The sequence below is a fragment of the Xenopus laevis genome, chromosome 6L (assembly GCF_017654675.1).
Source record: "Xenopus laevis strain J_2021 chromosome 6L, Xenopus_laevis_v10.1, whole genome shotgun sequence".
Taxonomy (NCBI): Eukaryota; Metazoa; Chordata; class Amphibia; order Anura; family Pipidae; genus Xenopus; species Xenopus laevis.
In genome coordinates, this window is record NC_054381.1 from 19,081,938 (window position 1) to 19,108,442 (window position 26,505).

The 26,505-nt window shown below is 39.2% G+C and overlaps 1 protein-coding gene across 12 annotated transcripts in view; it reads left to right on the plus strand.

Annotated features, from left to right (window-relative positions):
* pfkp.L (phosphofructokinase, platelet L homeolog) overlaps positions 1-26,505 on the plus strand; it is a 68,837-nt gene that overhangs the window by 15,910 nt on the left and 26,422 nt on the right. For 6 of the 12 annotated variants that reach the window (XM_041565266.1, XM_018266242.2, XM_018266243.2 and 3 more), the window contains 10 exon segments: positions 4,935-5,012; positions 6,087-6,276; positions 7,456-7,621; positions 11,740-11,784; positions 11,871-11,979; positions 13,094-13,189; positions 14,392-14,484; positions 15,786-15,911; positions 17,073-17,137; positions 18,818-18,887. In XM_041565266.1, coding sequence (XP_041421200.1) covers positions 4,935-5,012; positions 6,087-6,276; positions 7,456-7,621; positions 11,740-11,784; positions 11,871-11,979; positions 13,094-13,189; positions 14,392-14,484; positions 15,786-15,911; positions 17,073-17,137; positions 18,818-18,887 — 1,038 coding nt within the window. 12 annotated transcript variants of the gene reach the window in all.

Below are 26,505 nucleotides of genomic sequence, written 5' to 3' on the forward strand. Positions count from 1 at the left end.
TAAAGGTGAATAGAGAAAAGATTACCCTCGCACACCCTGGCCTTCCCGATCTGTACGAGTCCCAGGTGCTCAGTGAAGGAGGCGTTGGCAAACTCAAATTCAATGTGAAAGGCAAGAAATCACTGGCACAACTTGGGTTACTTCTAGCAGGGAAAACCCCTGCTCATTTATTGCGGATGCAACGTTTCGGGGTGTGACCCAATGCTTGACAAAATGCTTGACAAGAGTCTAATTGGATTGAATGAAAAGTCACAGGTAAAAACTAAATTACATCCGACACAACGCGACTGTCGAATGTGGACGCAGAAAGCAGCATCTTCATCTTCATCCGACAGTCAGATTCTGTAGTTGTTACCTCCGACTTTTTATTCAGTCCAATTATTTCCTGACGCCTGCTACTGTATCCGACTTGTCGCGTGTGTAGTTCTACCCTATGGTCACCTTTAGTCTGATGAAAAGCAAGAAATCACTGGCACAACTTGGGTTATTTCTAGCAGGGAAAACCCCTGCTCATTTATTGCGGATGCAACGTTTCGGGGTGTGACCCAATGCTTGACAAAGGGGTCACGCCCCGAAACGTTGCATCCGCAATAAATGAGCAAGGGTTTTCCCTGCTAGAAATAACCCAAGTTGTGCCAGTGATTTCTTGCTTTTCATCAGACTAAAGGTGACCACAGGGTAGAACTACACACGCGACAAGTCGGATACAGTAGCAGGCGTCAGGAAATAATTGGACTGAATAAAAAGTCGGAGGTAACAACTACAGAATCTGACTGTCGGATGAAGATGAAGATGCTGCTTTCTGCGTCCGCATTCGACAGTCGCGTTGTGTCGGATGTAATTTAGTTTTTACCTGTGACTTTTCATTCAATCCAATTAGACTCTTGTGTCTCCATCCGACTTGTCGCGTGCGTTTTAATTACGATCTTTCCACAAAAGATTGTTCGTTTCAATTGTCACGTGTAGAGCTGAATGGTCAGATATACAGATAGAAACAATAGAATTCTACCTGTACCTGACGATTCAGCACTAACAATTGGCGTTGTTTGGGTGCCTTCAAAGGTGGCCAATTAAAATTTTCCCATCGGCCCGATCGACGAGCCTACTGATATCCAAGTCTTCTGCCGATATCGGTTGGGTTGTCTCCCACCATACATGCACCAAATATTGTACAAAAATGTGTTTCGTACGATATTATTGGTGCGTCTATAGCCACCTTAAGGGAAACTATTAAGGTGGCCATACACTGGTTGGCCCTGTACATTGTCCAATCAATTGTCCTGAAGGCTAAAAGGATAAAGTAAGCCAATGATCCCCAACCAGTGGCTCATGAGCAACATGTTCCTCACCAAGCCTTGGATGTTGCTCCCAGTGGTCCCAAAACAGGTGTTTATTTTTGAATTCCAGGCTTGGAGGCAAGTTTTGGTTGTATAAAAACCAGATGTACTGCCAAACAGAGTCTCCTGTAGGCTGCCAGTCCATATAGGGGCTACCAATAGCCAATCACAGCCCTTATTTGGCACCCACAGGGACATTTTTCATGATTGCGTTGCTCCCCAACTCTTTTTACCTCTGAATATTGCTCATGGGTAAAAAAGGTCGGGACCCCTGAAATAGTATATGGAACATACAGGGTCCAGTCAATTTTCTTATATTCTTTTGTTTGAGGCCGCACCTGAATAGTTTACCTTCAGCAGGAGCAGTTTAGAGCCACTGTATCCCATGCAGTACATTCCACTGGGGTCATTCACTGGACACTGCAAGAAATGATTGATCCCATTCATCCCTATGGCTCAGTACACACAGAATATAGGGCCGTAGCGGTCTGACCATTGCTTATGTTGACATAGCAATTTGATATAAAAATGTCACTTTCTCCGGTAACAAAACAGAATTTTCCAGTCCAACTCGGCTTTCTATTGACATGTTAATGTATGTACTGGCTCTTTAGTGTTTACTGTGATCTTTAGTGAGTCGGGAGGGGGGACACACACTGTATGTTAAATAGAAGCAGATTGCTTTAGTGTGTACATGCTGAAACAGAACCTTTCCTCTGGGCTGCATTCCAAGGACTCCCTTTCTCAGACCATTATGAGCCGGGGATAACAGGCCATGTCCCAGATTCTTGCTCTGTATAAACATTCCTAACAATATTACCCTGTATATTTAGTACCGTAGCTTCTGGTTTTACTGCATTTTTCCCAATTATTATGATTCTGTTTGTGTGAATTAATTCCACTTGAGAGCAGCGTGTGTGAGAGGCGGTCATTGGGGCAGACGGGGTAGAACCAGTGATTTTATTTTGAAGTTGGAAAGTTAAAGGATTGGAAAAATATTTCCATATAAACCATTAAACTGTTCCATATGACTGTGGGGCTATTTATATAGACAGCATTGATATCTGGCACACTAAGGAAACATGGGCCCCTCGATATTTAGCACCTTATTTTTTACATATATTTAGTTCTTATAAGCAACTGAAACTTGATAAGGTTGTTAAAGATGTTGTTCACCTTGTTAACTTTTAGCATAAGGTATAAAATGATATTCCGAGACAATTTGCTATTGGTTTTCATTTTTTATTATTTGTGGTTTTTGAGTTATGTAGCTTTTTATTCAGCAGCTCTCCAGTTTGGAATTTTGGCAGTCTGGTTGCTAGGGTCCAACTTTCTCTAGCAACCATGCACTGATTTGAATAAGAGACTGAAGTATGAATAGGAGAGTACTCAAATAAAAATACAGGTATGGGATACGTTATCCCATAGACTCCATTTTATCCAAATAATTTTTTTAAATAATTTGCTTTTTCTCTGTTAATAAAACAGTAGTTTGTACTTTAGATATAAGATATAATTAATCCTTATTGGAGCAAAACCAGCACATTGGGTTTATTTAATGTTTACATGATTTTCTAGTAGACTTAAGGTATGAAGCTCCAAATTACAGAAAAATCCATGTTTTGGAAAACCCCAGGTCCCGAGCATTCTGAATAACAGGTCCCATACCTCTAATAAAAAGTGACACTAACAATACATTTGTAGCCTTACAGAGCACTTAGATTTATTTTTTATAGTATTTTTTAATTATTTGCCTTATTCTTCTACTCTTTCCACCTTTCCAATGGAAACTGACCCCCATTTGAAAGCTGGAAAGAGTCAGAAGAAGGCAAATAATTCACAAATACTATAAAAAAAGAAATAATGAAGACCAATTGAAAAGCTTCTTAGAATTAGCCATTCTATAAAATACTAAAAGTTAACATAAAGATGAACCGCCACTTTTTGTAAATTGAGCAGAAAATAATAATTTAGCTGGTAAAATGCTGAATCACTCAAAATCACCATGTGTGTCATTATGTTTAAAGGTAAAGGGACAGTTGCAAAGCTTTTAATCTGGATTAGTTAGGGATCAAACACTGAGCCGCCTCCCTCTGACCCATTACTGACTGGGGCTACTGCAAATGGAACTTCATTTTCTGCTCATCTGTTCTACCTGTTCTGCAGGAACTGACACTAGTAATTACAGTAAATTACCTTGTTCAAAAGAAATATACACTGGCATTCACTCTTTATCCCAGCAGCATCTGATAACATGATGAAAAACTGCCTGTGTTTATCAGATTGCCTTATAAACAAACAACAAAACACAACAACAGGCAGGATTGTAAAGTAGGGAAACAAAACCCCTTTTACTCCCATAAAATGTGTTTTTCAAGCACTTCTTTTTAATTGCGGCCCCTTCTGTGGCTCCAAATGTGCTCCGTCGGTTGACTGTATTGTCGTGCATTTTAGGACATGAATGGAAATAATCGTTTCTCTATAAAAAGTACATCCCTCCCAACAGTCCCGATTTTGACAGCTGTCCCCGCTTTGATTTCCTGCACTGAACAGCCAGAAAAAGATTCAGCGTTTCTAAAAGGCAATTGACTTTTGACAGAGAGCCCAGAATACTTGGCAGGTGCACTTTGATGCTTTTGTAACAATTTAAAATAAGCAAAGAAACAATTGCAACAATTTAAGATAAGCAGGTCTCTTGGGGAAACTGTGACTTACAGCATAAAGGGCAATTCACCTTCATTAGCAAAATTGTAATAACACATAAAAACCACAGAAATGTGTTAAATTTTCATAACCTGCCAAATTTTGTAAAATTAACATGGTAATTAGGGGGTGTGGCCACAAAAATGTGTGTGCTCAAAACATTTTAGCATGCCGGCTTTTAAAGGGATTGTTCAGTGTAAAAATAAAAACTGGTTAAATAGATAGGCTGTGCAAAATAAAAAATGTTTCTAATATAGTTAGTTAGGCAAATATGTCATGTATAAAGACTGGAGTGACTGGATGTGTAACATAATAGCCAGAACACTACTTCCTGCTTTTCAGCTCTCTTGAGTTACACTGACTGGTTACCCTGGTTACCAGGCAGTATCCAATCAGATACTTGAGGGGGAGGGGCCACATGGGTCATATCTGTTGCTTTTGAATCTGAGCTGAATGCTGAGGATCAATTGCAAACTCACTGAACAGTTATGTCCCATGTGGCCCCCCTTCAAGTCGCTGACTAACTATGAGCTGAAAAGTAGTGTTCAGGCTATTATGTTAAGAAGCGAAGCTTAGGGATCGTTGGCCTAATGTTTATATTAACTATAGTAATATCTCTAAAGCAGACACACCAGTTGTACCAGTGCAGGGAAACAGTATATTATATTTTAATTACTTTAAAAGACTTTTTTGGTGTTACTGTTCCTTTAAGTACATACAGTATGGTTTTATGTGTCGGGATATGGCCCCTCTAGGTGTAACCTTTCCTACATTTATCAGTTTGATGTCCATTTTGCATGGAGATTGCTACTCTATCATTGTGCTGTTTTCTTACAGGGTGGATCAGTATTTTGATTTTTACCTGGTATTAATGTGTCTGTCCTGCTATTTCAGGGATACCAAGGAATGGTGGACGGAGGAGACAATATTGAGGAAGTGTCGTGGGAAAGCGTTTCTAGCATCTTGCAAGTGGTGGGTACTGAACATCTCTGAAAATAATGTCTAACCTAAGAAATGTTTATTGTGAGAATGGAAAGAGTTTAAAGGGAATTCAGAGAAAAGTGTCATTAGATGGATTGGACAGAAAAATCTCTAAAGACATTAAGGGGCTTATTTATTAAACCTCAAATTTTTCTGGTTGAGTTTTGAAAGGAGAAAACTCGAATTTCTAGAGGATGCATTATGATCCAATCGTTGGGCCGTAGGGCCCACGACCGGATTAGCCCGATATCGCCCCACTTCAATGCGGGCATATCGGGGAGAGATCCGCTCGTTTAGCGACATCGACAAATGAGCGGATCTCTACGTCTATGGCCACCTTTCGTGAGACTATATAATGAAAACCATAGAAAGCATGGATATATTTAAATGTAAGGACAAGTTTACCGCTTTCCATAATGGGTCCGGGTGCTCTTGCTCCAAACCCTCAGCAAAGGGGAGATACATGCAAACATCTTAGACAGCGAACAGGCACTATTCCGGAGAGCCAAAACATTTTTAATTAATCAATAGAATCCAGGAGTCCAAAAATTTTGAAAAAGTAATACAAAAAATCTTTATTTACATAATTTATAGTTAATAATAGGCTTTGATTAAGTGTCCTGTGGTGACACGAAACGCGTCAGGCTATTACCAACATTTTTGGACTCCTGGATTCTATTGATTAATCAAAATATTTTTGGCTCTCCGGAATGGTACCTGCTCGCTATCTAAGATGTTTGCACCTTTAGTGAGAGCATGGTGTGTCTCTATAATCACATCACGTGATACCGACAGCTGGAGGTCCTGCTGAAACTGTCAGATCACTGTGTTCGGTTCTGGCGCACTGCTCCATAGGTCATAATAAGGGAGGAACAGAGGGTACTCCAAAAGCAGGTTCTGAATTAAGAAGCCCCTTGAAGGGGGGAATTAAATTAAATCGCAGTAGCCGCAGGAGAACCAAAATAGTTGTTAATTGTCTGGAGGCAATGATAATTTTCATATTCGAAAAGTCAGTTTTTTTTCCTTCAAATAAATAAATTACTGCTCCCCAATTTTTCCATCTAGGGTGGGACCGTCATCGGCAGTGCACGTTGCAAGTCATTCCGGAATCGCGAAGGTCGTTTGCAGGCAGCTTGTAACCTAGTTCAGCGGGGAATTACCAACCTCTGTGTTATCGGAGGTGACGGCAGTCTGACAGGCGCTAACCTGTTCCGAGAAGAATGGAGCGGGCTTCTTGACGAACTCGTGCAAACTGGTAATTTAAATATTTTCCTTTCCATAAATTTTCCCCAGCACACAGCTAGTTAAATCATGAGTTCCTTTAAAGGACAACTAAAGCTTAACTAAAGAAGTAGCTAGAAATGTTGCACATTATGTTTTGGGCTTTTATATCAGCCCAAAGCAACCACAGCCCTTTAGCAGTAAAGATCTGTGTCTCCAAAGATACCCCAGTAGCTCCCCATCATCTTTTCTGCTGATTCACTGCACATGCTCTGTGCTGCTGTCACTTACTTAGCTTAGGGACCCACTCACAATATACAGTACACATAGAATAGAAATGTCACAATATAAGGCTGATTAGTAATTAATACCCAATAAGAGAGCTGCTATACAAAAAGCAAAATAACTGAAGAATCATGAAAAAATGAAGCCAATCGATGGCTACATCATACTAAAATTTAAAGGGATACTGTCATGGGAATTTTTTTTTTTTTCAAAATGAATCAGTTAATAGTACTGCTCCAGCAGAATTCTGCACTGAAAAGAACAATGGGAAGGTAACCAGATAACAGCTCCCTAACACAAGATAACAGCTGCCTGGTAGATCTAAGAACAACACTCAATAGTAAAAACCCATGTCCCACTGAGACACATTCAGTTACATTGAGAAGGAAAAACAGCAGCCTGCCAGAAAGCATTTCTCTCCTAAAGTGCAGGCACAAGTCACATGACCAGGGGCAGCTGGGAAATTGACAAAATGTCTAGCCCCATGTCAGATTTCAAAATTGAATATAAAAAAATCTTTTTGCTCTTTTGAGAAATGGATTTCAGTGCAGAATTCTGCTGGAGTAGCACTATTAACTGATTCATTTTGAAAAAAACACGTTTTCCGATGACAGTATCCCTTTAATTTAAAGGTGACCTACCCATTTAACAGATACTATAATATTCATGTATTATGTATTTGGCCATGAGAATGGGGGAAAGTAATGTTTTTGCTCTGGAATGCTCAGGGCTTTAATTCCTTTTAGTCAGAAGCCATCAATGGTGTCTTCCATATTAGCTGAGATTTTATCTGCATTCATAATAAAACGTTCTGCTGCGAATATAACAAGATCTTCACAACAATGTAGCGTTTTTCTTTTGATTGCGGCTGCTTTTCCTTGAATAATGCTGGGAAGTGCCCTCATTTATTGCTTTTATTTTTATTTAGGGAAAATTGAGGCGGAAGCAGCTAAAGAGTATGCCCATCTGAACATTGTGGGGATGGTGGGATCTATAGATAATGATTTCTGTGGAACTGATATGACCATTGGAACAGACTCAGCCCTGCATAGGATTATGGAAGTTGTTGACGCTATCATGACCACCGCTCTAAGGTAAGTCTGTACAGGTATATGCATGGAAACACAACCATTTTTTGTATTATTATCATTATTATTATTATTATTTAGACCAGAATTTCACATTAGGCAGGTGAAGGAGGTGGGTTGATATAGCATTAAATTGACTTTACTGTCTGGCTGACGTAGTTGGAATGTAGGTGATTTCTGTCTAGGGCTCAGCTCACATAAGAGCCATTATAGATAAAGTACAGCAGTCACTTGTGCAACTACACTTATAAATAGTGACAGCGTTCTACTACTAGTCTCTCTCATAAATATATATATGTACAAACAGCAGAGCTTTCCTTACTTCTGATATTTTTTTAAGCAAGCAAGAACTGTTTTATGGGTAACAAAATGTTTCCTATTTCTGAAAATCAGTACTGACTCTTTGCTTTATTGTAGACTAGGTATGACATGGCATTAGGCTTCTGGATTTTAGGGCTCACTTATTAATGGGGTACAACTACAGGTATAGGATCCCTTATCTGGAAACCCGATATCCAGAAAGCTCAGAATTACGACTCCATTATATCTAAATAATCCAAATTTTTAAAAATGATTTCCTTTTTCTCTGTAATAATACAACAGTAGCTTGTACTTGATCCCAACTAAGATATAATTAATCCTTATTGGAAGCAAAACCAGCCTATTGGGTTTATTTAATGTTTTAATGAATTTCTAGTAGACTTAAGGCATGAAGACCCAAATTACGGAAAGTTATCCGGAAAACCCCATGTCCCGAGCATTCTGGATAACAGGTCCCATACCTGTTCAAGAATTCTTCAGTGAAAATCACTTTTGGCTGTTAAAGGGGCTGGTTCACCTTTGATTTAACTTTTATTATTAAACACATTTTTAATTCTTTTTTTTTTATAGTTTTTGAATTGCCTTTTACTTCTGATTTTCATTTGGGGGGTCACTGACCCCATCTAAAAAAAAGCAATGCATTTATTATATTTGCTACTTTTTATTACTCATCTTTCTGTTCAGGCCTCTCCTATTCATATTCCAGTCTCTGGGGTATATTTATCAAAGAGTGAAGTTAGAGATCACCAGGGTCCACTAGAGTGAAATACCGCCTCTCTCCATTCATTTCTATGGGATTTTTAAAGGCATATTTATCAACTGGTAAACTCTCACTTTGATAAATATGCCTTTAAAAATCCCATAGAAATGAATGGAGAGAGGCGGTATTTCACTCTAGTGGACTGTGGTGATACCCCTCTGATTCATATCAAGGCATAGTTGCTTGTGAAATTTGGACCCTAGCAACCAGACTGCTAAAATTACAAACTGAAGAGCTGCTGAATAAAAAGTTAAATAACTCAAAAACCACCAATAATAAAAAATTAAACCCAATAGCAAATTGTCTCAGAATATCACTCTTTGCATCATACTTAAAATGTATTTAAAGGTGAACAACCCGTTTAATATTGGGGCACAGGCTGCTGACAAAGTAGGGACTATGTTTTGTATATGGAGCACCCAAGTACACGGTGGACTTCAAGAGGTCCTGCATTTTGCCCACATGGTAACTGCTAATAGTGTAGTGTCCTCAGATGTCCATATCTGCCTATATGTATTTTTGCCATGCTCACAAATTGATTTCAGCATCCGTTGAGTTAAATCCAGCTTTATTCTTGACATCCTCATACTCAAATGCAGCATATCCTCATCCTCCTGTTTGGGTATTGGCATCAAATCCAGGAAATAGCTTGACAAAATAAAAAAAAATACATACTCTTCTCACTGTGGGTTCTCGGCAGTAATTTCTTCTGTTGGATTATGTCAGGGAGACACAACTTTAATCACTCTGGCTATTTAGAAACTACAACTCCCAGACTCCCTTGCCCATTCTAGCACGGGGATGCTAGGAGTTTTAATGCTGTCCTTGTTTTAAAAGTTGTAAGAAAAGCAAATAAACCTTATTTGATCCTTTAGGGCCCAATACACATTTGCTTACATTTATTTCAGAAAGCAACAACGCCATGCTAAATGCAGTTGGCAGCACCTGTGGTGCAAATGTGGTGCAAATGTATTCACTATTCCTGGCAGGGAGGCGTTTATTTTCTGGTCTGAACCCAAATTAGAAATCCATTTCCATTTTATCACCCTGGTGTGAGCCTTTGCGTTAATCCCAGCTGGTGAGATCCATGGACATATCTGACAAGATGCTAAACTCTAGTCTAGCACAAGGCGACGCTGGGTTTTATTTCTAATCATTTTAGGAGAAGCGAATAGGTCTTGGAATTGGGTGCTTGCAGCAATTAAAAAAAGGGCAACATATGTTTTTAACAGGAAAGTATAGCCAAGTTATAAGTAGAGCCTATGTTCTCGAAAAGGCAGGACGGTATGAGGAGTAGAATTTCCTTTCTGTGTATGTATGCTTTTTATAGAGATCAGTGGGGGTTGCTAAATGTCAGATGAGTTCCCTAAATAACCTGTTTTTATCAGTAGCTTTTTGTAAATCCTCTGTACAGCACTGATAGCCCATGGCCAGTCATTTGGCTACACTTGTGTATGTCACAGATAGTTTACATTCTGATTACGGGTAACTTGTAATATATCTGACTGTAATAGTTTCACACAAACAAGCTTGTGTTGATTGGACAAGATGACTCTCCTGTGTTGGAGTGAAATAAACTGTAGCCATGTTTAAAGGAATTGTTCAGTATAAAAATAAAAACTGGGTAAATAGATAGGCTGTGCAAAATGAAAAATGTTTCTAATATAGTTAGTTAGCCAAAAATGTAATGTATAAAGGCTGGAGTGATTGGATGTCTAACAGAACAGAACACTACTTCCTGCTTTTCAGTTCTCTTGGTTTCCACTGTAACCAACTATAACTGTTGCTTTTGAATCTGAGCCGAATGCTGATGATCAATTACAAACTCACTGAACAGTTATGTCCCATGTGGCTCCCTTTCAAGTCGCTGACTAACTCAGGGTTAGAGAGCTGAAAAGCAAGAAGTAGTGTTCAGGCTATTATGTTACACATCCAGTCACTCCAGCCTTTATACATTACATTTTTGGCTAACTAACTATATTGGAAACATTTTTTATTTGGCACAGCCTATCTATTTACCCAGTTTTTATTTATACACTGTTCCTTAAACATGCAGTTATAAGGGGGCAGACAAATATTCTTTATTTGCTGTTCCTTCTCAAAACAGGGAACACATCATTTTGTTGTTGCCTCACTACAGGTATGGGACTTGTTATCCAGAATGTTTGGGACCTGGGGTTTTCCGGATAACGGATCTTTCTGTAATTTGGATCTTCATATCTCAAGTCTATTAGAAAATCATGTAAACATTAAATAAACCCAATAGGCTGGTTTTGCTTCCAATAAGGATTAATTATATCTTAGTTGGGATCAAGTACAAGCTACTGTTTTATTATTAAAGAGCACAAAGGAAATAATTTTTAAACAATTGGATTATTTAGATAAAATGGAGTCTATGGGAGACGGCCTTTGCATAATTCAGAGCTTTCTGGATAACAGATTTCCGGATAACGGATCCCATACCTGTACTATATTTTAATTTCTTTATAATAGAAGAGGTGACATTTTCATTATTTTATTTTGGCTTTATTTCCCATAACTTCTTATGAAGTTATTATTGATCCTACCTACACTTTTTACCATGTATAAATGCTGCTAAAACCCTTGGTTACCACCTTCTGTATTTGTTTCCATAGACTGCCTGCAGTTTCTGTTCAGCAAAGGCTTTCATGGATCATAATATTTGAATTTAAGTCTTCCTAGCATTTCATGATCCATGACCTAAACTGAGATTCTGGCAAGTTGTTCCTTTATGGCTTACCCCTAAGGAAAATTTGTTAACTTGGAGAATTCTCCTGATTGGGCATTTTAACATTACTTGCTCGCACTTAACCCCGTTGCTGCCAATCAGATGCTTGCTTTCATTTTTATGCAGCAGACATAGGAAAGTTCACTGGTTTCTAAAGGCAATTAGACTGTGTCAAACTGTGCCCATGGTATTATGGAACCTGCATAAGGGAAACTGGCCACGGCACAGATATGTCCCCCATAGGGGAAACAGAATAATATCCTTATTGGTTCTAATTATATGTCTTTCTTTTAGCCACCAGAGGACCTTCGTGCTGGAAGTCATGGGAAGACACTGCGGGTAGGTAACATTTTGGCTTTATTTGAAGGGAAATAATTAAATTGACTCCTCCTCTGATACATTCTCATCCTCTATTTCATGTGTAGGTACCTCGCCTTGGTCAGTGCCTTAGCTTGTGGGGCAGACTGGATGTTTATCCCTGAATCCCCACCGGAGGAGGGATGGGAAGACTTGATGTGCAACAAACTGTCTGAGGTACAGTAGCTTGTGTTTATTTGGGATATCCACCGTGTGGCCCTTTTAGCTGTGTAGGGCCACAAGGTGGTTGTTTATGGTCTAAAATCACACGGTTAGTTGTCTACTCTAAAGGGCCCCAACACACTGGATTTTGGAGCACTGCCTTATGTCCAGTAAGGGTGAAACGTTAGGTTTTAAATATCCCAGGAACTGTAGCAGAGTGACTTAAAGGAAAACTATACCCCCCCAAACAATGTAGGTCTCTATAAAAAGATATTGCCTAAAACAGCTCACATGTAAAACCCTGCTTCGTGTAAATAAACCTTTTTCATAATAATATACTTTTTTAGTAGTATGTGCCATTGGGTAATCAAAAATAGAAAATTGCCATTTTAAAAAATAAGGGCCGCCCCCCTGGGATTGTATGATTCACTGTGCACACAAACAAACTATACTTGTTAGGTCACATGAGCCAATTAACAGACAGAATTGTGTCTTTTGCTTCCTGTTAGTGTTGTAGTATTTCTGGTCAGGTGATCTCTGAGGCAGCACACAGACCATCACGAAATGGGGGTTCAAGGCAAGAGATGTAAAAGGGCAATATTTACTTAAATATATATTCCAGTTTGGTAAGATTCTTTAATATGCCACTTAATATGATATGAACTATCTGTTGCTTAAGTGTTCATTTTGGATGAATAGTTTTCCTTTAAAGAGGTTGTTCACCTTTGAGTTAACTTTTAGTATGATGTAGAGCATGATATTCTGAGACAATTTGCAGTTGGGTTTCACTTTTTATTATTTTTAGTTTTTAGAATAGAATTGGCCATTCTATTATATTGTAAAAGTTTACATAAAGGTTAACCACCCCTTTAAGATAATATTTCTCTAATAACATCTATCCTGTATAAATATCTAAAAATCAGGTTTGTTATTTACTGGTTCAGCAATGAAGAACTTGCTAATTGCGTGTCGCCAGAGCAACCAAGATGTCCAATAAACTGATTTAGATGTACAGTTTGCATATTGGACATTGTTTTTAATTTAGTATACTCGTTTATGCATAAATATGTGTTCCTTTTTCCAGACATTTCATTTAAAATGACAACATGATTTTCTGCTTTCCCCATAGAATCGTGCAAGGAAGAAAAGGCTTAATATCATCATTGTATCAGAAGGGGCTATTGACTGCCATAATAAGCCAATCACGTCAGACTTGGTTAAAGATGTAAGTAGCACTCTGTCGATCTCTTGCGCTCTTCCACATTTATTAAAGGGGGAATCCTGATCCAGTGCAGCTATAGAGACTAGGAATAATGTTATTCTGGATGGTGAAGGATCCAGGAGCCTCTAGATCTCTCTTGATATACACAGCAAATAGCCTGCCCATAGCAATATGGCACTTTAAGGGTAAGCAGATTTATTGGTGCGGAGTGCAATGCAACGTTTCGGGGTAACCCCCTTTTACAAAGGGGGTTACCCCGAAACGTTGCATTGCACTCTGCACCAATAAATCACTGAAATCTTCATGCAGACCTGTGTGGCTTCTCTACATTGCTATATTGGGAGGTTGCCGAGCCTCCACCCATGTGCACCAGGCAGATCTTTATTCATCATTAAGGAGGGTGTGCGAATCCACACTACATTCGTTGGACTTTAAGGGTAAGGGCACACCTGGCGATTCAGGGAGATTTAGTCGCCTGGCGACTAATCGCCTTGTCTTTGCGGCGACTAATCTCCCCGAATGCCATCCCTCTGTCTTGCGCCGGCTATAATGAAAAGTCGCCTGCAGCATGGCACATGCGGTGATTCGTATTCCGAAGTCATATTCCGAGTTGTTGACTCATGAGGAAACTTCCGGCGCCTTCGGAATATGAAGCGCCGCGTGTGCCATGCTGCAGGCGACTTTTCATTATAGCTGGCGCAAGACAGAGGGAAGGCGTTTGGGGAGATTAGTCGCCGCAAAGACAAGGCGATTAGTCACCAGGCGCCCTAAAGGGATTATACATCATTCATACCAGTCCATACTCAGAAGTGGCTTGCATCCTAAGGTCCCTATCACATACACACAAAATGCGTCACCGACCTTTCTGGTCTGTCTAGGAATCCTCCTAATCCTCCTAATCTCTTGCCATGATTCTAGGAGACAGCTGAATGTATCACACCCTCAGGGATTATGAATAATCCTCATGCTTTAATCAGTATTAGTTTGCTAAACCAACATGTTCCTTCATACAGTTCCAAAAATAATGTGGCATCTCGAACCAAGGAGGTCAAACTTTAAACTGTAACCCCTCTCGCTAAGGATTCTGGGAGCTATAGTTTTCAAGGGCAGTAGAGTAACACATGCAATTTGACCTTTGCAGTGGATATAATAAATACTTGTGGGGGAAAGGAATTAAAATGGTCTTTTTGTTTTGTTCTTTCTAGCTGGTTGTAAAACGCCTGGGATTTGATACTCGTGTTACAATTTTGGGCCATGTCCAAAGAGGTGGAACCCCATCAGCCTTCGACAGAATTCTGGTAAGTGTTCCAGGGGGAACTGTTTTTTATCCCCAGCAATTTATTAGTATCGGCTTTAAAAGAGACAAGAGCACATTGTAGTTCATTAGAATCAGCCTCCCACATCTTGTGTTAATGTAGTGTGTTTAAATTGTATACCAGTAGCTTGCACAATGAAAAGTGTCTTACTTGGGGAGGGACACATGGGTATGTCTAGTACAGGTAGGGGATCTGTTATCCGGAAACCCATAATCCATAAGGCTCTGAATTACGGAGACTCATAGGGGTATATTTATCAAAGAGTGAATTTAGAGATCGCCACAGTCCTCTAGAGTGAAATTCCGCCACTCTCAATTCATGTCTATGGGATTTTTAAAAGAGTATTTATCAGTGGGTAAAAGTGAAAGTTCATCCTTTGATAAATACGCCTTTTAAAATCCCATAGATAGAATCTCCATAGAATGGAGAGTGGCGGAATTTTACTCTAGAGGACTGTGGCGATCTTCACTCTTTGATAAATATACCCCATAGACTCCATTTCACACAAAGAATTCCTTCCTTCCTTCCTTCTTTCTGTAATTATAAAACAGTACCTTGTACTTGATCCAAACAAAAATCCTTATTGGAGACAAAACCAGCTTATTCAGTTTATTTAGGGGCCCATTCACCAAGCTCGAGTGAAGGATTTGAAGTAAAAAAAACTTTGAATTTCGAAGTGTTTTTTGGGCTACTTCGACCATCGAATGGGCTACTTTGACCTTCGACTTCGAATCGAAGGAATCGAACTTTGAATCTTTCGACTATTCGACCATTCGATAGTCGAAGTACTGTCTCTTTAAGAAAAAACTTCGACCCCCTAGTTCGCCACCTAAAAGATACCGAACCCAATGTTAGCCTATGGGGATGGTCCCCATAGGCTTGGCTAAATTTTTTTGGTCGAAAGATAATCCTTCGATCGTTGGATTAAAATCCTTCAAATCGCTCGATTCGAAGGATTTAATCGTTCGATCGAACGATAATTCCTTCGATCCTTCGATCGAACTTTTTGCACAAAATCCTTCGACTTCAATATTCGAAGTCGAAGGATTTTCATTCCCCAGTCGAATATTGAGGGTTAATTAACCCTCGACATTCGACCCTTGATGAATTTGCCCCTTAATGTTTAAATGTTTTTTTTAGTAGACTTAAGCTATGAAGATCCAAATTACAGAAAGATCCATTTTCAGGAAAACCCCAGGTCCGGTGCATTCTGGATAACAAGTCCCATGCCTGTCATATAGTAATATATGGATCAGATTAATTCTTTTTTTTCCTGATCTCAGGCAAGTCGAATGGGAGTGGATTGTGTCTTGGCCCTGCTTGAAGCTACTCCAGAAACGCCGGCCTGTGTTGTGTCGTTATGTGGAAACCAAGCTGTGCGCCTGCCCCTTATGGAATGCGTTCAGATGGTAAGCTGCTGATCCCCTGTAAAGCTGAGCTGGCTGAATCACAAAGTTGTGGGATATAAAGGCAGGCAGTGTTCAGCTGCAAGACTTGGCAAGCAATGCCAAGGCCTACTGAGCCAGGGACTTTCTGTAATATTTATTCACTGTACTATTCCATGCACACATTGTCTTCTCATCTCACTAAAGGGTAATTATATCTACTGAAAGGATTGCGACATCATGTAATTGTCTACTTTTTATAAGCGCAGCAGTTCTATATTTTAGGTATCGAATTTGCTTCACAGTTTTCAGTTTCCATGAAATACAATATAAGCCGATGCACTGGGTTTAAAGCAGAAGCAGAGAGAGTACATTACTTTGGATGTAGCCCAGTTTAGCACAAGGTTCCTGTTCAGCATATGTACATATTTATGTACAGGATATAGAAATGGCATTCATATGGCTTCTTTCTTTAATCCTTTATCACTACAGTCAGAAGGGCCTGATTATATGTGCAATTTCCCTTGTTTCATTGTAACATACAATCTGCCCATCACTGTGAATGAATTAAGAGGTTGTGGTTATGAAGCCCCCTTGTGGCTGTAGGGGCAAAGGGTAATGATAATAATGGATAAGGGGATTGGTATATTTGAGTACATCAAAATATTCCTGTGAATATGTAGTGCTACTGTCACCAGTTTTTTCTAAACATTTGTGCAAGCCGTTTCTTTGTTTATCATGGCTATTTAAAGAGTAGATAGGAATAACAGAATATTAGCTTGTCAGCCACAATCTCAGTTTTAGGGTAAGGGGACACGCGAAGATTCGGGGAGATTTAGACACCCAGCGATAAATCGGCTCTTCTTCAGGGCGTTCTGCCCGAACTGCCTCTCGCTGGCTAGAATGTAAATCGCCGGCTGGATGGCACTCACGATTCGTTTTCCGAAGTTTCCTCGTGAGGCGACTTCGGAAAACAAAGCGCACCGATTGCCATGCCGCCGGCGATTTACATTCTAGCCGGCGGGAGGCAGTTCAGGGAGATTAGTCGCCCTGAAGAAGAGGAGATTTGTCGCTGGGCGACTAATCTCCCCAAAAATGAGCATGCGTCTCTGCCCTTGGAATGCAGGGAAGATGCCCACAGAAAGACAGGCAAAATGTTCACTAAACATTATCTGTTCATTTAAGACCCAGGAAGTGCAGAAGGCCATGGATGAAAGAAGATTTGAAGATGCTGTAAGGTTACGAGGAAGGTATGTTTCGTATATGGTGTATATGGGTGTATAAATATATTTATATATACACATACAACGGTTCAGGATTCTGTCTTTTTCAGCAGGATTCAGATTCAGCCAAATCCACATGCCTGGCCGAACCAAATCCTAATTGCAAATGCAATTAGGGAAGGGAAAATACATAACTTTTTGTGACAAAACAAAGTGAAAAATGGTTTTCAAATCTTTCCCTTCCAGTCGCTAATTTGCATATGCAAATTAGGATTCATTTCGGGATCTGGCTGAATCTTTCATGAAGGATTTGGGGATTCAGCCGAATCCCAAATAGGGTATTTCCCAATATTAAATAGTGGAAGTTTTTTGCAGGATGTGGGTAGGAATTCTGGGTTCTGACTTGATTACAAGTCCCCATTGAGTGAAGATACCGGCTCTGTGATGATGTCATATTAGCTGTTATGTTGGGTTGTGAATTAAGCAGACGCAATTCGGATTGGGTAAATGTGGTTTTGGGGTGCTGATCTACCAATTAGAACCGTGCTAGTCTCTAGTTCAAGAAATCATTTTTGTTATAGGGTACTACAGTATCTAGTCTCCAGCCATTCAGCCTGTCCTCATTTCAGACTATGGGGTTTATTTATAAACCCTGGACTAATTGGCAAATGAGCAGTATCCCATAGCAACCAATTAGAGACTGACTATTTTCAGCCAACTGCAGGTTTAACAACATAAGCAAACATTTGATTGGTTGCCATTGGTTACAACTAGGAGCACATTTGCACAGTGTTTATCAATGAGCTCCCCGTAAATGTAATGCGGGAATATTACACGAATGCCAAATGATTAGAGGGTAACACTCCTTCCAGCCAGGAGCGTTTATTAAAGCAAGGACGTTTGTCAAAGAATAATACTGTAGTGTCCTGAGTATTGCATGTAAATTGCACAAGACTGAATCCTTTACTAATCACTGGCCTACTTTGTATGTCTGCTGATGAGTTCATGCACCCTGAGGAAAACAATCATAACTGAGATTATCCATTCTTATCAAGTAGCTAATCATATTGGCCCCCACTTATTCAGACCTAGGACTCCCAGATACAAATCATGGTTGACTTATTGTTTGCACTGTATGGGTATGGGACTGCTTATCAAGAATTCTCAGGACCTGGGGTTTTCCAGATAACTTATCTTTCTGTAATTTGGATCTTTATATCTTAAGTCTACTAGTAAATCATGTAAACATTAAATAAACCCAATAGGCTGGTTTTGCTTCCAATAAGGATTCATTATATCTTAGTTGGGAACAAGTACAAGCTCCTGTTTTATTATTACAGAGATAAAATAAATATTTTTTTGTATTATTTTGCATCTATGGAAGATGGCTATCCAGTAATTTGGAGGTTTCTAGATAAGGGATTTCTGGATAACGGATCCCATACCTGTTCTTATCTAGGTCTCATAGCCCATAACAACCTGCGTGATGTTTGCACAGTAAACAATTGATTAGCTGCTGCGGTTTCTTGATTCTTTGTTGATTTTTTTTTTCTTTTATCATATTAACCCCAAATATTTGTGATCCAATAGAAATTTCTGGCTAATTTATTTCCACAGCACACTGAATATGTTTTTTTGCGCGTAGTTCAATATTGATATATGACTGATTATAGCTAAATAATAATATTCACTTAAATCCTGTTTCAGGAGCTTTGAAAATAACCTCAACACTTACAAGCTTCTCTCCCATAAGAAAAATATATCAGAGCTTCCAAAGGTAAGCTGGGCGGTGGTTTCTCTGTTTTGAATATTGTGATGTACATTGCCTTTATATGTATTAAGCACCTTAGAACCTTAATCCTCAAGTGAAAGGGGCTCATGCAGTAAACACAGAGGAAGTTTTCACTGTATAGCTTTTTAGATAGGAGCTGAGATCCCCCATAGTGGATAAAAATGTGGTGTGGAAATGGCTGTAGGTGATGGAATGATTTCATACGATAGAAGCATAGCCAGACACGGGGAGGGCCATGTGTAGTCTCCTGTATTTCCAGTTAGATAGATTTGTGGCAGGCTAGTGATGCGGAAAAGCAACTTGAATGCATTTTATTAAGGCACATGTCTCTTCCTGACTACGGTGTACATTTTCTTATTAAATAACATTAACAGGCAGGCTATTTAGCATCGCCAGGGAAACCTAATCACTTCCACTGCTTAGCTTAATCCTAAGTAAATGCAGTTCATTTCATAAACCAGATAATGAATTACTTGGCAGCAATTTTTGGAAAATGTACGTTTCAGATTCTGCCGTCATTGTGGACTGATTCAACAATATGATATATTGACTATTCGTACAATTACTCTAATTAAAGGGATACTTTTTTCCAAAACACTTCAGTTAATAGTGCTGCTCCATCAGAATTCTGCACTGAAATCCATTTCTCAAAAGAGCAAACAGATTTTTTTATATTCAATTTTGAAATCTGACATGGGGCTAGACATTTTGTCCGTTTCCCACCTGCCCCAGTCATGTGACTTGCGCCTACACTTTAGGATGGAATTACTATCTGGCAGGCTGTTATTTCTCTATTAATGTAACTGAATGTGTCTCAGTGGGACTTGGCTTTTACTATTTAGTGCTGTTCTTAGATCTTCCAGGGAGCTGTTATCTTGTGTTAGGGAGCTGTTATCTCATTACCTTCATATTGTTCTGTTGTTAGGCTGCTGGGGGGGGGAAGGGGGGGCGATATCACTCCCAACTTGTAGTACAGCAGTAAAGAGTGATTGAAGTTTATCAGAACACAAGTCACATGACTGGAGGCAGCTGGGAAATTGACAATATGTCTAGACCCATGTCAGATTTCAAAATTGAATATAACAAAATCTGCTCTTTTGAAAAATGGATTTCAGTTCAGAATTCTGCTGGACCAGCACTATTAACTGATGCGTTTATAAAAAAACATGACAGTATCCCTTTAAATATACGGTATGCATGAATGCATCTTTATCAGCTATACCAGGTTAGGCTATATTTAAGGCTATAATACAGGGGTCCCCAACCTTTTTTAACCCGTGAGCCACATTCAAATGTAGAAATAAGTCGGAAAGCAACACAAAACATGCAAAAAGTTCCTGAGAATGCCAAATGTGGGCTGGGAATGGCTACTGGTAGCCCCTATGAGGAATTGCAGCATACAGGAGGCTCTGTTTGGCAGTACACTTGGTTTATATGCAACTAAAACTTGTCTCCAAGCCTGGAATTCAAAAAATGAGCCCTTGCTTTAAAGCCACTGGGAGCAACATCCAAGGGGTCGTAGAGCAACATGGCATGCTCACAAGCCACTGGTAGGGTTGCCACCTGGCCGGTAAAAATGATGGTTGATCCCAATGTTATTAATAGTAAAAAAGATAAGATATAGGAAGGCCGTTATTTTTCTCCAGAAAAGGTGGCAACCCTAGCCACTGGTTGGGGATCACTGCTATAATATATACCTATTACCCTTACCCCTCTGTGATTTATTTGTACCGTGCCATTTATACTTGGTTGTGGGAAACTGGGCAATGGATTATTTATACTGAAGGAGTTTAAGGTAAGATAAGGTGCCAAAATTACAGGGGTCCTTTTCCAAAGTGGCCCTCAAAGTTGGTTCCTGGAAACCCATATCTTAAAGGGGTGGTTCACCTTTAAGTTGAAGGTTAGTACATTATAGAATTGTCTCAGAATATCACTTACTAAAAGTGAATGTAAAGTTCAACAACCCCTTTAAAAGAAAACTCAGTTGCCTTCATTCTTGCTCCCACATTATGAGCAGTTTCCATCATTACAAAACTGTTATTTGGTGATAATACCGTTGAGTATTTAATGAACCAGATTGCAATTGACAGTGGCACTGACTCTGATAACACTGATTACCCCATTGCGCTGAAAACTATTTTTCATGGCATTTCTTTTTAAGATGCCATCAGTGTTTCTCTATGGGGATATGAGAGAAATTGTTCTTTTCAGGGACTATGGGTTATTTATTGACTTTCTAACACAGTAACTCTACTGATTTTCTCTTCTTTCTGACAGGATAACGCACCATGTAGTGTACGTAATCTGTTGCACATCGCTTAACCTTAGCTACCAGGCATAACCTAACGTGCTTTCCTTTTGCATGATGTATATCGTGGCTATATTACCTGGGCTTGCACTCACGCTTCGTACGCATGTATTACATTAACTTAAATGCGTAAACTTGCTGAACCCTAGCTCAAACCTGGTTTTAGTTCCCTGTATCAGAAACAAACAGTCCATTTCACGATGGAATCTTTCTTCCTCGCTAGAAAAAGGGATCTGTTTTAATTCCTCCTGCTGCTTTGAATAGTTGAGTAGATGGTTTTAGCTCATTATAGTCTGCTTATTAAAAGCAAATGAATGCACTGCGCTCTGCACCTCACACCAAACCCCTGGTACAAGTGTTTAATAAATGAGCACTAAGGGGTACAATTTTGCACCCTTTACTGCTATAGCACTTGTGTCTAGGGAGAACCAGCAGTGTTTTCTTTGAAGTAAGCTGGTGTGTGAGGAGCAGTGTACAACAGCTATGGGTACATCATGATACATTAACAGCCAGGACTAGAGTGCATTTGTCCTTTATACTGCCCAAGACCACCTCAACATGTCCACTCTAAAAATATACATAACAGAATTTTTTTTTTAATTCAACCCTTCTTTTATTTGTTTTAAAAGGAAAGCCTCACGAGACCCCTGACTTTGTGATCTTTTGGGCCTGTTAATAACAATAACAAATGTTTTGTGTTCTAAAATCTAGCCCCTCTGCACTGGTGCTTTATGCAGTGTTTTGCTTCACAATTATAGCAGGGAGTGAGGCTTCCTTTCAGTTTATCCCAATGGGCTATATATATATATAAATTGTGCTGTGTACACTACGGGGGTTATTTATCAAAGTCCGAATTTAACTCAATATTTTCTGAAAAAAACTCAGACGAAATCGTCTTATTTATTACACTTTCCCGGAAAATTTTGCTTGTGGGAAAAAATCCTGAAAAATAAGATTTTTACATTGCATTAAACCCAGTGCAGATCTTTGGGACTTCTCCCATTGATTTAGATGCAACCTCGGCAGGTCTGAGATGCCAGATTTTCAGATTCAGACTTCCTCGGGGTATAATAAATTCCAAAATTACTTTTTTTTTTAAATTCCAATTTTATACTAAAAAAACACGAATTTCTCACGAAACACTCTGAGTTTAGTAAATAACCCCCTAGAAATCAATATTTAACTGCAGTTTGTGTTAAAGGGGTTACTCACCTTTGAGATAACTGTTAGTATGATATAGAGAGTGATATTCTGAGACAATTTACAATTGGTTTTCATTTTTTATTACTGAAGGTTTTTGCGTTATTTAGCTTTTTTTTTCAGCAGCTCTTCAATTTTGTAACTAGGGTCCAAATTACCCTAGCAACCATGCATTGATTTGAATAAGAGACTGGAATATGAATAGGAGAGGGTCTGAATAGAAGGATCAGTAATAAAAAGTAACAATAACAATACATTTGTAGCCTTAGGGCTCTGGCGAGCGTTTTTACCTGCGCTCCCCTGCGTTCCGGTTTCATGCATTCAGCTGCAGGGGAGCAGAGGAGTAGACGCACTGAATTCTTTTCAATGGGGATGTACTCACATGTACTCGCATGTAAGTGCCGAACGCAGGTTGGGACGCAGCATGCTGCATTTTACCTGCGTTCGGCCCTTACATGCGTCTGTGTGAGTACAGCCCCATTGAAAAGAATTCAGTGCGTCTACTCCTGCGCTCCCCTGCGGCTGAACGCATGAAACTGGAACGCAGGGGAGCACAGATAAAAACGCTCGTCTTTAAGAGCCCTTATAGAGCATTTGTTTTTTAGAAGGGAGTCAGCGACGCCCATTTGAAAGCTGCCGAGTCAGAAGAAAAAGCCAAATAACTATTAAACTATAAAAAAATAATAATGGAAAGCAATTGAAAAGTTGCTTAGAATTGGCCGTTCTATAACATAATAAAAGTTACCTGAAAGGTGAACCACCCCTTTAAGGTTGTGTTAATAAACTTGTTTATCTAGATCTTTTCAGCGATTGGACACATTGTGACAGTATTCCTGAAAGTTCTCTTGCATATTACGGACAGTTACTCCTTTTTCCACTTGATCAAAGAGAATTGTGGGAACAAAGCCTCACCTGTGTCAAAGGTGCTTTGCTGCAGCGACTTGTAGAAGAGTGACGCTAATAGATGCTTATAGTCTCCATGTTTCGCTTCTTACAGCAGCACAGGGGCTCACTGAGAACAGCCTTGGGCAACTGTTGTTGAAGTCTAAATTCTGTTGTTGGATTATAACTCTCACCACCCAGGCCCAGATTGTCAGTCTGTGGATTCTGGCAAATGTCAGAGCAGCTGCTGTAAGATGTCATAGACAAAGTCACTATTTAGTGGGCTGCCTGGGGGGCTGTTTGGGCCTCTCTGAAATTCCAGTCTGTTTTGAATCCCAGTCTAGACCTACCATCACAGCACCTGAGTTGTCCAGGGTGCTGGGAGTAGATGAATCTGACTGTTCTGCTTGTGCTGATGAATGACCCATCTGTGCTGCTAATGGCTGCTCAGGGGTGTAATTAATAAATATTGCAACATTTGCACCAACTCTAGTAACCCATAGCAACCAATAGGTGATTAGCCTGGTCTCCTGGTTGACAAGAAATGTCTTTTTGGTTGCTGTGAGTTGCTAAAAAACCAAACTTTACTCAGTACTGTATGGTCCTTCGTGCTATAGCCCTGCACTGGATACATAAATATCTCTTCATTATGTATGTATATATATAGTGAATAAAGTACCCTCTCTTCTAAATTATAAGGATATTATAAGTTACCGAGGAGTTTCATGACCTTCGGCCTCGTGTTTTTATACAGGTCATGGAACTCCGAGGTAACTTCTAATATCCTCATATTTTGCAACTGGGCTACTTTATTTATTATAATACACAAGTTTTAGTGAGTCATGTGATAGAAATGACATCACTACTCATCGTTTATAAATATATAATTTACACGATATTCATAGCTTTTGTGTATTATTTATATATATATATATATATATATATATATATATATATATATATATATATATATATATATATATATATAATATATATATATATATATTTGTTTAAATTTACAGTCTCCTTACCATGTGTAAGAAAATATACCCTATTTTAAGTACAGGTATGGGACCTGTTATCCAAAATGCTCAGGACTGGGGGTTTTCTGGAAAACAGATCTTTCTGTAATTTCGATCTTCATACCTTAAGACTACTCGAAAATCATGTAAACATGAAATAAACCCAATAGGCTGTTATTGCTTCCAATAAGGATTCATTATATCTTAGTTGGGATCAAGTACAAGCTTCTGTTTTATTATTACAGAGAAAAGGGAAATCATTTTTGAAAATCTGGATTATTTGGATAAAATGGAGTCTATGGGAGACGGCCTTTCTGTAATTCAGAGCTTTCTGGATATTGGGTTTATGGATAATGGATCCCATATAGGGATGCACCAAATCCAGGATTTGGTTCGGGATTCGGCCTTTTTCAGCAGGATTCAGATATGCATATGCAAATTAGGGGTTGGGATGGAAATCGCGTGACTTCGTCACAAAACAAGGAAGTAAATATTTTTACACCTTCCCACCTCTTTTGCATATGCAAATTAGGGTTCGGATTCAGTTCGGTATTCGGCCGAATCTTTCACAAAGGATTCGGGGTTCGGCCGAATCCAAAATAGTGGATTCCGTGTATCCCTAATCCCATACCTGTACCAGAAAATATTGGACTGAAGTATGAATGTGCATGGGAAATTTCTTTACTGAATGTTTGCATTTATTCATATATGTGGGAGCTGACATATAAGATTATTGGATATATACTATGTCCAAATCACTTCTGTAGGCTGTGTATGGGTTTGTGTAGAGAATGTTGTGGAGCATTTTCTTTTTTTATATATCTCTTTTATTTATATTCAAGCACAAATGCAAAAATACAATGTTCAGTAATATCAGTGTCAGGGAATTTTAGATTTTCAAGAGGTGGGGAGTGTTAGTACAGGAGGTCAAAAAGAATTACAGATTTACAAATTTCCTGCCAGTACATTTTCCTATCAAGTATTTTCTTTAATCCAGATACAGTGGAAGCATTTTATTATGAATACAAGGTGAATTGTCAAAACAAGTGAATCTATTATGCCGAGAAGGTCTCCATAGCAACAAAACAGACTGCCTTCCTTAAACCAAGGAAGTGATGTCATGTGAGGGATGGGAGGAAGGAAGTGAGAGGGAGAATCTGTTTCAGTGTTTAGTCTGAAGCACCAGTATCCCTTACCTTTATACCAGCATGTGCTCTATTTGCCCACACAGTTACTAAGCTCTGCTCATATTAAAACACATTAACCTAGCTAGCATTGCTTCAGCTAATTCTGCGTATTAACCTGCTCATTGGAATGATTTTATTGGGTGTTATACATCATAGGATGCATGGTTTTCTTGGTGTTACGATATCTGTAAATAATTTCGCATTCAGATAGATGTGGTGTAAATCAAGAAAACACAGTGGGGGTCATTTATCAACACAAGGCAAATTTGTCCATGGGCAGTATCTCATGGCAACCAATCAAATTGCTGCATTCATTGTTCTACTTGCAGCTGGCTTCAAAAAGCTAATCACTGATTGGTTGCTATAGGTAACTGCCCATGGGCAAATTTGCCCAGTGTTGATAAATGAGCCCCAGTGATCCCTGGTTGAAGTAAAACTTACAGTGGTTCATTGTGGTCTCTTGGTAAATGATGCGCCTAGGAATTGTGGGAAGCTTATGGACTAATGTTCACTGAAGAGTTCAGACACATCCTAAAACACAGACATGGGGCAAATTCCCAAACGGCAAATTTTTGCCTGGGAATTCACAGCGCATAGGCTTATCCATCAAAATGCAAGTTGCGTCTCGACAGCCAAACACTGGCGAAGTTTGGCTAGCGTGAATTTGTCAAACATTTCATAGCAATCTTTCACTAACAATAATCTCTACCTAGTGAAACTTCATTAGTACTCTTCCACTTAGGTCAATTCAAATAGGGCGGGTACATATAGGTCTTATATATATGTCTTTATTAGAGATGTTGGTGCAAATGCTTGAGGTGGCCACTTATTATTTCAAGTGTCCAATGAAGCAAGAGATCCTCTAATGCCCTAGACATGAGCCCACCCTAAAACAAATGTAGCATGACCCTCGAATGGTTAGCAAAAACATATTAAAACCAAAATATTTAACAGTTACAATGATCCCATTTTAAAATGTGAAAAGACACCAGCGTTTTTTTCCC